General features: G+C 55.1%; 1 protein-coding gene across 1 annotated transcript; it reads right to left on the bottom strand.

The window, feature by feature from the left end:
* Nucleotides 1-3,073: 3,073 nt before the first annotated feature.
* Nucleotides 3,074-5,594, bottom strand: TMEM191C (transmembrane protein 191C; the record flags this gene model as incomplete). Its single annotated transcript, XM_082641010.1, has 9 exons — nucleotides 3,074-3,504; nucleotides 3,813-3,885; nucleotides 3,967-4,031; nucleotides 4,159-4,218; nucleotides 4,344-4,400; nucleotides 4,586-4,663; nucleotides 4,804-4,854; nucleotides 5,160-5,283; nucleotides 5,440-5,594. 9 exons carry the CDS (start codon nucleotides 5,592-5,594, stop codon nucleotides 3,196-3,198), a joined length of 972 nt encoding a protein of 323 aa, XP_082497136.1. The 3' UTR covers nucleotides 3,074-3,195.
* Between the last annotated feature and the right edge of the window lie 7,373 nt (nucleotides 5,595-12,967).

Raw genomic sequence — 12,967 nt, 5'->3', positions numbered from 1 at the left:
TATTCAACACCCATTCATAATAAAAAATCAGCAAACTTGGAAATTCCCTGACCGTCCAGTGGTTAGGACTCGGTGCTTTCACTGTTGTGCCATGGGTTCAATCCCTGGTCGGGGAACTAAGATTCCACAAGCTGTGCTGCATGGCCAGAAAAAAAATCAGCAAACTAGAAATAGAACAGTTCCTCAATCTGATAAAGATCTCTAAGAAAAACATGGTTAACATATTCATGATGAAATATAAGATCTGGAGCAAGATAAGGGCACTCCTTCTCACCACTTCTAATCAGCTTTGTACGAGTGTGTGGCCAGCGGTAGACAGTTTGGAAGGAAGAAGAGAAACAGTCCTGCCTCACAGACAATAAGATTGTTTATAAAATCCTGAGGAAGCTACGGAAGAATTTCAAAGAACTAACAAGGGAGTAGTTCAGCAATACCACAGTTTACAAGGTCCATACACAAGAGTCATTGTATTTCTATATGCCAGCAATAAACAGTTGGAAATTAAAACTACAAAATCCTATACCATGTATAATAGCACCCCAAACATAAAATCCCTCAGAATAAATGGAAAGACATGAAAGACCTTTACACTAAAAAAAACCCCGCAAAATGCTGAGAAAAATTTAAAATGGAGAGAGATGTCGTCCGAGGTTTGGAAGACATTTCTCTGCAAACTTATCTCTAACTTCAGTGTAATCCCAGTCAAACAAATGCAAAAGGTCCTCACATCCTAAACCATACTAAGTCCCTACGTCCAGAGGCAGACAACAGGCTGAATATAAACTAAGGAAGCATGCAAGTGTTGGAAGAAGACGGGAACAGTTTCCTTCATAACCCGGAAAATCCAGGATCAGTACAGGAAAGCAAATTGTTACCAAAACAACACATAGCAAAAGAGCACCCCAAACAAAGCGAAAGACAAACTGGGGAAATATTCACAACAGATCTCGAAGGTAAAATGTATCCTAAAAAAGAGCTTTGGAAAAACTGAGGGAGAAGGAAACCCTACAATCCTATAGTTTTAACATGAACAAATGATATGAATTGTTTGCAGGAAAAGAAATGTACCTGGCCCTTAAATATAAAAAAAATGTGCTCAACCTTGATCACAAGAGAAATGCAAATTAAAACCACCCTGAAGTGCCCTTTCTCACCATCAGATTGACAACATGCAGGGTTGGTGGGGAGGCTGTGGGGAAAGGGGCCATAGCCAGTGAGGGTGGGAATGCAACAGAGCGACCCTGAAAGTGACCAGGGGCATCTCCAAATATCATGAATGTGGTCACCCCTGGCTCACAATCCCACTTTGAGGAATGGATCTCACAGATTCTCTGGCAAAATACAAACAGACGTTTGCAGAACGCTCCTTGCTGAGGAAGCATGAGGACACACCCCCACGGCTACGGTGGCTGTGGCATAAATGACAGGCCCACCTGCCACACTGCCCAAAGCGAGGAGCTGCCAGAGAAGTCGCATGTTGCACTGTGCTAACCAGGAAAGGGGAGGGGGGTGTACATAGTTCACTTGTCAAGGGGGGAAAGGAGAGTCCATTAAAAAAATCAAGTGTTTCTTCCACAGGAGTGAGGGCAACAGGGTGGAGGGCACATGGATACAAGCTAGACTTCCCTAGGACATCTTGTTTTATGGATGTGATGGCTGAGACTTTGTAATTATAAATTATAAAAACTAGAGAATGCAAAGCCTGAAAATTGAAAGCAAAAAAAAAATCACACCCATTAGGATGGTTATTATTTAAAAAGAAAGAAAAAAAACAGCAAACTAATGTAGAGGATGTGGAGAAGCTGGACCCCTTGGGCACTGCTGATGGGACACCATACAGCAGTTCCTCAAAAAAATAAACAGAAGTACCATTTGATCCAGCAAGTCCACTTTTGGGTGAATACCCAAAAGAAGCGAAAGCAGGCACTCAAACAGATATCTGCACACCCATGTTCACTGCACCTGATCTTTTTTTTTTTTGGCCGTGCTGTGAGGCTTGCAGGATCTTAGTTCCCCGACCAGGGGTGCAACCGAGGCAAAGGCAGTGAAAGCACCGAGTCCCAACCACTGAACCACCAGGGAATTCCCTCACTGCAGCATTACTCACAATAACCAAAGGGCGGAACAACCCAAGTGCCCATCTACGGATGATGGATAAAATGTTTACACCAATGAAAAGTATTTAAAGTGTGAGAGTATCTTTACGACTTCCAGGCAAGAACGGAATTTTTAGAACACAACGCACAATTCTTATATTGTGCACAGAAGTCCATGAACAAATTTAACCGCCAAAAGACTAAAGAACAAGTGCAAATCAATAAGGAAACGATTGTTTAAAAGCCTGAGCAAAAACGCACGTATCGGGCTTCCCTGATGGCGCAGTGGTTGAGAGTCCGCCTGCCAATGCAGGGCACACGGGTTCGTGTCCAGGTCCCGGAAGATCCCACATGCCGCGGAGCGGCTAGGCCCAGTGAGCCATGGCCGCTGAGCCTGCGCGTCCGGAGCCTGTGCTCCGCAACGGGAGAGGCCACTACAGTGACAGGCCCGCGTACCGCGAAAAAAACCAAAGAAAACAAACGCACGTATGTGTGCACAGGAGATACAATTTCACTACCAAAAAAAAAGTAAATAATAAAAATCGAGTCTGCATCAGAGACTAAGTGAAACGCGAGGTCCATCTGCATTAAGCAGAACATTTACAGAAATGAAAAGACGATGCCCGCGAAGACCGCAGTGGTGAGCGTGCGAACGGTTCGCACAGCCCGGACGCGGGAGAGCGCCGCCGACCAAGGGGAGGAGGGGCGTCGCGGGGACTGCGTAACCACTACGCGGACGCGGGACACGGACCTCCGCGGGGAGCCGCCAGCCGGTGCCCCGGGCTCTGCTCGCCGGAGGGGAGAGCGGGTTTAGTAACAATTCCTACCCCTCCCGAGTGGGCGGCGGGGCTGGAGGAACCGAGGGCCCGGCAGCCTCTCGGGACCAAGGTCCGCCCGGAGGAGCCCGGCGTCCGCTGGGCCCGAGGATACATGACGCCCCCGCCCCGGCGTCTCCCATTCTCTCGCCGCCACCCCTCCCGAGTCCCCCTTCCCCTCTCCCCTCCCCTCCCCAGTCACCCCCGCTCGCCCACCCCTCCGCCTGACGCCCAGAAACCACGCGGGAGACACGGGTGCTGGCGGCCGCGGCCGGCGTGATGCACTAGGAGGGCAGCAGTCCGCGCGCGCGCAGCTCCAGCAGCGGGGCCAGCGTGTAGCGCAGGCGACGGATGGCGGCGTCCGAGCCGGGGCGCATGAGCCTGTGGCGGAGGGCCGAGGGGTTCACCAGCGCCAGGTAGAGCAGCGGCAGCGCCACGACGCCCAGCAGGAGCAGCAGAAGCGTCTGCAGCGCGCCCAGCGCCCACAGCCTGCGGACCACGACGCACCGGCAGACGCGTGGTGGTGGGGCGCCGGGCGCACCCCGGACCCCAGACTCCAGCGCCGCGCCCGCGCCGCCGAACAGCCGCTTCTCCTGCGGGGAAGAGGGAGCGACGTACAGCTCCGCGCCGGGGAGCGGTGGGGGGGAACCCCCCGGGGGAGCGGGGCCCGTGGGTGCGCGTCGCTCCGTGGGGGGCGTGGCACTACGGGGCGGGTCCCCTATGCGGGCGTGGTCCTTGGGTGGGCCTTCCTGTGGCAGGCGTGGCCGCCCAGCGGGGTTGGTATCAAGGGGCGGGTCCCTGGGGGAGGGGGGGAAATCCCTGATGGGGTGGCCACGTGTGTGGGGGCGGGCCCGGGGGCAGGTCCCGGCTCCAGCCCGTCCCCGCCCAGGCCCGCACTCACACAGTCCGCTTTGGCCACCTCCTCCATGAGCGAGCCCGCGCATCCCTGCCCCCGTCGAGGCTGCGACTCGCACCTGTGGAGACAGGCATGGAGATGTGCCCTCTGTCCGGCCCCACAGTCACCTCCCCACACCCGACAGTCCTAACCCCCTTACGGCTCCGGGCCGCCCTGCGAGGCGTCCAGCGCAGTCGCCGCCTCCATCACCTTCCCCTGCAGCTCCTGGAGGGGGTGGGAGTGAGGCCTCACACCTGGGAAGACCTTGGTGAGGCAGGCCCCGGCAGCTCCGGGGGAGGAGGCCGCAGTGGGGTCGGAGGTGAGCGGCTCTCCGAGTGGAGGGGGGCGGCACCTGCAAGACTCCGCTCTGCTCCTGGAAGCTGGCCCAGGCTTCCTCCATCCGCTGTGCGCTCTGGCATGAGGGGGGAACCCTGATTAGACTCGGGGAACTCAACCCTCTCCAAAGTTCGGCGCCTGCCCAGGCCCCACCCACACCCCAAGCCGACCCTCCCACTGAGTACCCGGCTCCGCCCGCACCTGCCGCAGGGCCTCCGCCTGCCTGGCGTGCTTGGCCTCCACCAGCTCCAGTTGTTTCTTCCGGAGGATCCAGGGAAGGTCAGGAGCCCGGCACTCCCCGAGCTCGCCGCTCCAGACTCCGCCCCAACGCCCGGCCAAGATGTTCGTGCCCCCCGCCCGCCCTCAGCCCCAAGGCCCCGCCCTCAGGTCATCAAAGCCCCGCCCACACCAGCGCTCCTGCCCTCGGGGCCCCACCCAAGCACCTGCAAAGCCACCAGTTGGGTCCCGGGTTGCTGCTCTGCGCGCTGCTGACTCAGTTGTTCTCCTCCATAGTAAAAGAGCTGGGGGTGGGGCTTGTGAGGGCGGGGCTTCTAGGGGTGGGGATTATCCTGGGAGGCGGGGACGCGGCGGAAATGGGGGCGGGGACTAGGATGGGGCTTCCTAGGGGTAGCGTGAGACGGAAGCCGTCTCCTGAAGGTACCTGGCTTGACAGCTCCTCCCACTGCTCCTGCAGCTGACGGTTTTGTTGCTCCTGGACGGGATCGAGGGGGCGGTCCGGGCCTCTCCGAGGTCCCCGCCCCCACCGCAGTCCCTGCCCCATTAAAATCCCTCCCTCTCCACTGGCCTCGCCCACCAAGAGCCCCGCCCCGTCCAGGGTCCCACCCTGCCTCAGGCCCCGCCCCACACAAGGTCCCACCCCGTCAAAGGCCCCTCCCTCTCCGCAGGCTCCGCCCCATTCAAGCCCCTCCCCCTCCACTGCTCCCGCCCATCCAGAGACCCGCCCCGTCCAAGGTCCCGCCCCTCAGGCTTGGCCCCATTTAGGGCCCCCCCCCCCACCAGGTCCTGCTTGTGCTGCTCCGCAGCCTCCAGCAACCGGCGCGCCCGGTCTGCGCGCTCCCGCGCCGCCTCGCTCGCCTTCCCGTGCAGGGCCCGCGCCGCCTGGCTCCGCCGCCGCTGCAGGCTGCGGAGGGGAAACTGAGGTTCCGCGGCCCGGGGTCGCTCCCGGATGCCAGCCCCCTCGCGGCCCGGGGTCGCGCCCGGATGCCAGCCCCCTCGCGGTGCCCCTGCACGTCGGCTCGGTCCCAAGGCCCGGGGCGAGGTGAGGAGCAGTCCGCACCTGCGCTCGCGCTCGCTCAGGTCGTGCAGGCGCGCCTTGAGGCTCTCGCTCTCGGCCTCCAGCCCGCGCACCAGCTCCTCCAGCTCCTGCTTCCGCAGGCGCCCGTCGCGGTTGTCCTTCAGCAGCTGCAGCAGTAGCTCCTGCGCCTCTGCCATGTCCCGGCTCTACCCGCCGCCGCCGGACCCGCGTCACAATGGGTGGAGCGCAGGGCGGTTCGGAACCGCTGCGCACGGGCAGCCATCGGACCGCGCAGGCCGGTGGGTGCTCGCACCCGAAGCAGAAGGCGAGTTTGGCTTGTTCCCGCTCGCTGCCGACGGCACTGCGGACTGAGAAGCCTCCTGTGGGAAAGAGATCAGGATCCGTAAACAGGTTCTTGTCTTTGGACCCAATGATCCCACTCCTGGGAACTTAATCTAGGAAGAAGAAAAAAAATTCTTAAACCACAACGCGTTAAGTGGTTCACTCAAGTGTGTAGTTACAGTCATCACAAAGAGGACACCACTGTAGTTACTAAAATTATGTATTTTATGTGGCATGCATAGAGATATGATGTCTAGTGAAAAAAAAATATGATTTACTATGTATGCTGAAATAACTAAGATTGTAATGTACACGGATAAGATCTTTAAAGGAAACAAGAGAAAGACAAGCTATTTCACTGGTGAAATTGCAGGTAAACTTGTCCTTTTAAAGTCGGCTTTCATTTGACCAATTTAGACTATGAAGCTGGATGCAAAAGTCCCAAATAAATTATTAGCTGACCAAATCCAAAGGGGTACATTGAAAAAAAAGGTACATGAAACCAAGCAGACTTTATTCCAGAGATTGTTCAAGATCTGAAAATTGACGTCATTCACTACATGGACAAAAGAGGGAGGACACCAGCTTCAGTAGAGCATTTCAGTAGGAGCAGAACGCGGGATAGAGTTCCTCATCTGTGGAAAATTTAAAGAGGGATCGAAAGGGACTCTGGTGAAAGCTGCTTAGTAAACACACTCCTTAGGGAGGCAGTATTAGCAGCTTTCCCGTTAAGACTTTAAGAGACAAGAATGACCCTCCTGCTCAGGTCTAACAGTGCTGGAGGACCTGCAATGAAGCAAGAAAAAGAAATAGGGAAGTCTGAGGAGTCAGCAGATACAGCTGGGTGCCTACCACAAAGCTGCCCCTCCTGCACTGCTGGTGGGAATGTAAATTAGTGCAGCCATTTTGGAGAACAGGACGGAGGTTCCTCATGAAACTAAAGATAGAGTTGCCGGGACTTCCCTGGTGGTACAGTGGTTAAAAATCCGCCTGCCTGGCTTCCCTGGTGGCGCAGTGGTTGAGAGTCCGCCTGCCGATGCAGGGGACACGGGTTCGTGCCCCAGTCCGGGAAGATCCCACATGCCGCAGAGCAACTAGGCCCACGCACCACAACTACTGAGTCTGCGCTCTAGAGCCCGCAAGCCACAACTACTGAAGCCTGCGTGCCTAGAGCCCGTGTTCCACAACAAGAGAAGTCACCGCCATGAGAAGCCCGCACACCACAATGAAGAGTAGCCCCCACTCGCCTCAACTAGAGAAAGCCCGCGTGCAGCAGCAAAGACCCAATGCAGCCCCCAAAAAAAAAAAAAAAAGTTGCCATATGATCCAACAATCCCACTCCTGGGCATATATGCAGACAAAACTCTAATTCGAAAAGATACGTGCACCCCAATGTTCACTGCAGCATTACTTACAGCAGCCAAGACATGGAAGCAACTGACAGATGACTGGGTAAAGAGGATGTGGTATATGGACAACAGAATACGACTCAGCCATCAAAAAGAATGAAATAATGCCATTTGCAGCAACATGGATGGACACAAGATGATCATACTAAGTGGAATCAGTCAGAAAGAAAAAGACAAATACCATATGATATCACTTATATGTGGAATCTAAAATATGACACAAATGAACTTACCTATGAAACAGAAATAGAGTCACAGACATAGAGAACAGACTTGTGGTTGCCAAGGGGGAGGGGAGTGGGGGAGGGATGGACTGGGAGTTTGGGATTAGCAGATGCAAACTATTTTATACAGGATGGATAAACAACAAGGTCCTACTGTATAGCACAGGGAACTATATTCAATATCCTGTGATAAACCATAATGAAAAAGAAAAAAATAAAAAGGTGCTGGTGTGAGTGCCCCCCACCCCCCCTCCAGCTCTGCGGCTTGGTTTCTCCACCTGTAAAGTGGGGCTGTTACCAGCCTCCCTCACAGAGCCAGGGGGCCAGTGACTCACACGGCTGAGGCTCTGAGCCTGGCACCATCACTGGCTCCAGCGTTGGACATCACTGGCTCCAGATGGTAGCGCCGACCTCCTGAAAGTCTGGTCCGGACCGAGATGTGAACCCTGCGAAGCACCATCTCATTGATAATTTTTGTATCGATTACATATGAAATACCGTGAATATACTTGGCTCGATGACACACTAGAATCTGGCCCACTTGTTTCTCTTTCCAGTTTCCTGTGGCTCCTGGAACACAAGCTCCAGTCCCGTGGGACAGCTCTGCATCCCCGGGGGCCCCTCCATCCCCTCACAGCGTCCCCATGACCACACCGCACCCGCTGCCTAGGCGTCCTGATCCCGGTTTATGTGGGGAAGCTCAGTGACGACAGGTCACCAGGCAGTGGCAGCTCAGGTGCCCTGTCCCCGCGAGAAGCTGGGCCTGCATCCAGCCCTCACGGCGGTGACGTTGGCCACCCCCTGGGTTGCTGTTCTGCAGCCTCAGAGGGTGAGCTGAGGGGCGCTTTGACCCCTCCCTGCCCCTGGTCTTTAGGAGGAAACTCTGCAGGGAAAGCTCGGGTATGAGGAAGCCTCCAGTGAAACCCAAGCCACTTCCCTGGCGGTGGGGGCGACAGGAGCCATGGAAACAGACCCCCGGCTGCGGTGCCCCTGCCCTTTGCTCCCACTGGACCCGGTGGAAGCACCTGCCTGTCTTCCCACCCAGCCTGCTGGCCCTGCTCTGCCCCTCCCCCAGGACTCAGGTTCAAGGTCCTCTTCTCTGGGCCTCCCTCCCCACCCAGGCCCTCACCGAGGGGCACAGCCCAGGAAGGGGGTGGTGCAGGGCCCCCAACCCTGTCTTCAGGGCTGAATGCAGTGGTTGCACACTCGGTGCATGGTCGGGTGAGGACATCTGCGTGGTGCCAGGAGCTCAATAAATGTCTGTCCAATCAGAGAAAGAACAGTTATAAAATCCATGCCTGTTGTGCACAGCCCCTTTTTTTTGTATCTGAAACTTGTATTTTTTGCCTGATAAGAGAAAAAAGGGGAATTCCCTGATGGTCCAGTGGTTAGGACTCTGCACATACACTGCCGAGGGCATGGGTCTGATCCCTGCTCCAGGAAATAAGATCCTGCAAGCCTAGCTGCACGGCCAAAAAAATAGAAAAAAGATTTCCGTAAACCACGATGTATCAAATAATGGCACAATGGCACAGAGTCCCCCCAGTGTGGGCCCACCTGCCAGCCCCCCACCGTCTCCCACGCCAGCCACAGGGAAGCCACCTCAGTCCCGTAAACAGACCATGTGCTCTGATGACTCCACACTTTGCATGCACTGTTCCCCACCCGTGGGGCGGCCCTGCCTGAGCGCCTGGTGTCTGACCAGCTCCTCACAGCCCTTCACCAGACTGTTTAATGGTTAGACGTTGAGTTACTGTGACGGCGGCAGGTCAGGTGATGAGCTGTCTCATTTGCTGCCCCCGCCTGCAGCCCCACCTCCTACCAAGGGCCGGAGGAGGCCAGTCAGCGGCTGCCTCCCCCGCCCTGCTCTTGAAGACTGAGGTCTGCACCCCTGTCAGCGGACAGGCAGTGTGGGGACAGGAAGAGGAATTCTCAGGGGGTGCACTGACAGCCACTGGCATGAGCCCTGACCACATCCTGGGAGGCACCCCAGGGCCCAGGGATCACTGCCTGTAGCATCACAAAGTGGGCAGGTTCTGGGGATACCCCCAACCGACTCCCTGGGGGGCACACTGCGAGGGGCGATGCCTCAGTGAGGAGCTTGTGACCCCAGCAGGTACCTGCTGAGGGCAGAGGTGGCCTGTGCCCCGAGGCAGGAGAGATGGTGCCAATGGCGCCAACACGGACAGAGGGTCACCAGGGACCCCCACAGCCACCCGAGGCCGCACATGGCAGGTCTGAGTGCCCCATGTGGGCTGAAGCGTGTCCCCCAGAATTCCTACATTGAAGGCCTGCCCCAGCATCTCAGAATGTGACTGTGTCTGGAGATGGGTCTTTGGGTTGGACCCTAACCCAGTCTGACCAGGGTCCTTGTATGGGGAAATCTGGCCACAGACACACAGAGGGACTAACAGAAGGGGACACAAGGTGATTAGGGCATCTATGTGCCATGCAGAGGCCTCTGGAGACCACCCAGCCGACATCTGGGTCTCAGACTTCCGGTCCCCAGAACCGTGAGGCGTCAACCCCATGCTCTGCTCCCAGCCTGGGGTCCTTTGCTACATCAGCTGGATCCCCCACAGCCTGCCTTCCCCCCTGTGTGAGGGAGTCCTGGGTGGCCCCTGAGGGCAGGGCAGTGGTGGGAGGGTCACCCGGCCCTTTAACCAGGGGTCAGGCCCAGACTGTCAACTGGCATTTTTCAACTGTGGTATAATTGACACACAACATTAGTTTCAGGAGTTCAACACGATGATTCCATCTTTATGGACATTGTGAAATGATCACCACAGTAAGTCCAGGTAACATCCTAAACCACACAGTGACCAGAAAAATATCTACCCTCAGCCACATTCCCAGGTGCCCCGCGAGGCAGGGGGCCCCTCGGAATCAGCAGCAGCGACATCCTGCAGTGTGGAGACCTTTAACGACATGCTGCCCAACCCCCCACCCCACCCCCGGCTTCGGGGGGAGCCATCCAAAAGCTTCCTCTCCATTTGCTGAACTCAGAAAACGTCCTTCCAGAAGGTCTATGGAAACATTCCGCTTCGGGGCTGCCTCCTGCGTGAAGATGGGAGCAGCCTCTGGCTCACTCTCCTCGAACTTTCCTTTCTTCCCTCCCTCCGTCCCTTTGGACGCCAGGGCACCCAGAGCAGCTCTTTTCCTGCCCGACTCCTTTTCTTGGCTCAAACACCTCCACCGCACAGGATCAGGAACAGCCCTACTCAGGTGGTTTTCAGAAAGAGGCACATTTTAAACAAAACCTTTATGAAAGGAAACAGCGGTGCCTACAACTCAACCCCGTCCTTGACCTCCACTCACAGAATGACTCCATAACCAGGCCCAACTCACTCAGGCTGCAATGGAGTAACCCCTCACCTCCCACCTCCTCCAGTGACCCGCGCTAAGAGGTGTGAGGCCTCGCCTTGGCGCCTCCGTCAAAAGCACCACGGCCAACTCGGCACACGGGGAAGCGGTGCTCATTCCCTCCATCCCACCTGCAAGATGAGTGCGATGAAACACACACACCCTAGGTGATGGCTGGACTGGTTCCGAGTAGCTTTTTAGGGTGTCATTCTTAAATATGAACTGCCAAGGCCACCCAACATTTGAGGAAAAGTCTTTAAAATTATAGAACAGGATAAAAACAAACCAAAAGTGGATCTAAAAGGGAACTAGATACAATACAAGGAACAGTAGAAAGTGTCAAAAAATTAGTTTCCTTAGAAAGAGATTACATCCAGGAAAAGAGAACAAAATGCAACAATCAGGGAACAAACAGAAGAAAGAAAATTTAAAATAACCGCCAACACAACTGTAAATCAACTATACATCACCTAAAAAAAAGTTGCTAAGATGCTTTAAAAATCAGTAAGAGTTTACTGAAGGGAATGAGCCTGCAGAGTAGAACCAACCCATCACCTGCCCAACGAACAGAAAACCGTCTAAATGGAGAGATGACACCAAAGCTTCCAGGGAGGAAACCAAGTCACACACAGGGGACTGGGCTTCTTCTCACGCTGGAAGGTAGAAGCCAGGAGAGCAACTCCTTCAAACTTCAGCAGGAAAATGACATCCAATCCACAGTTCTATACCCAGCCAAACTACCAATTCCGTGTCATTTAAAAGCATTTTCAACACTTTAAGTCTCAAGAAATCCACTTCCCATGTGTTCGTCAGGATGTTACTGGAGCAAATACGCTACCAAACAAGCGTGTCACCCAAGAAAAGAACACACAGGAGCAAGAAAACAGGACTTCTGTTGCAGGACAAAAAGGCAGGACTCCAGCCCAACCTGTGCAGAACAGCAGGCGCCAGAACAGTGTCTGATTCTGTGGAAAACTGTACCGGGAGGCATTTCACAGCATCAAAGGGTGGAGAAAGAGGCTCAGATCAAACTGAGCAATTAAAAAGATTGTTATTAAACCTCAAGAAAAATAAGAAGGGCCAATACACTAGTTGGCCCAGCAATAAACAAATGTACATGGTGATAACCATTATGGCTTGGCCAGTTGCACACTGCACCAGGGTTTGTAAATGCAATTGAACAGGACATGGCCACACCCGTCTGCTTACACCCTTTTTGGCTGCTTTTGCTCTGTGACTGCAGAGATGAGTCACCACAGAGATTGAATGGCCCACTTACTATCTGGCAACCTTACAGAAAAAGTTTGCCAAGCCCTAGATCACAGGAATCGTCTGATAACTATTTGCAGGGGTAGGAGGGAAGGGGAAGAGGGTAGAGATGAACTGAAATGATCACCTGCTGTGAGGCTGGACTCTGGTTGCCTGCACTACGTGGGGATGGGCTGGGAAGGACGAGAAACCATTTTTTGTTTTAAGCCTTTTTAAGAGCCATTTGATTATTCTAACTATGTTTGAGTATTGCTTTGATATACCCAAAAAAAAGAATTTTAAAACAATTGAACAGAACCTACTGAGATTAGAGCAGCAATGCCCATGTTCTTCTGTGGGCTCGCCTGCTGCAGCCCTGTAGCTGCCTGGATGCCTGCAGTACATGGAGTCCGGGGGCTGAGCTGGCTGACCACCCTCCCAGGCCCAGCCCGCTCCTCCTCCTAGGTCTTCACTCAGCCTGGTACCCCCACCCTGGTTCAGGAGGGACAGTCCTCCAGTGAATGGGGTCTACTGTCCCCGACCCTAGAGACTTAAGATTATCCCCCTTCCCGGCTCCCACCCATCCCACCCCAAGACCAAGTGGCAGGAGGGAGCAGTTTGCAGTAATGAGCACCCCCTGCCCCGGCCCGATCCTGCTGTTCCAATGCATGGTCCTAGGCATGGGCCAGACCTCCTCTCACCCAGGCCACCGGGTCCACACCCCATCCACACACACCCTGCCTCCCACACTGCCTCGGCCAGCTTTGGCCAACACTGCCAGAAAGGATGCTGACCCAACTGCCAACTCCAGACAGACACATGCCACCGAGGGCCTAGGCCCCTCTGAAACCCACCCTTAGGCCTGGGGCAGGATGATGCCCACCCCAGCTCCCACCCTCCCAGGTCCTGGAAGCGCTGGACAGAGGAAGGAAAGCAGTTTCTCATTTAGCAAGAGAACAGCCAGAGAACAGAGGCCTCACACAA

The sequence above is a fragment of the Mesoplodon mirus genome, assembly GCF_964341445.2.
Source record: "Mesoplodon mirus genome assembly, chromosome: 13".
In the NCBI taxonomy this organism is placed as follows: Eukaryota; Metazoa; Chordata; class Mammalia; order Artiodactyla; family Ziphiidae; genus Mesoplodon; species Mesoplodon mirus.
Note: the sequence above shows the minus strand (reverse complement) of the source record. Positions and strands in the feature narration are given on the sequence as shown.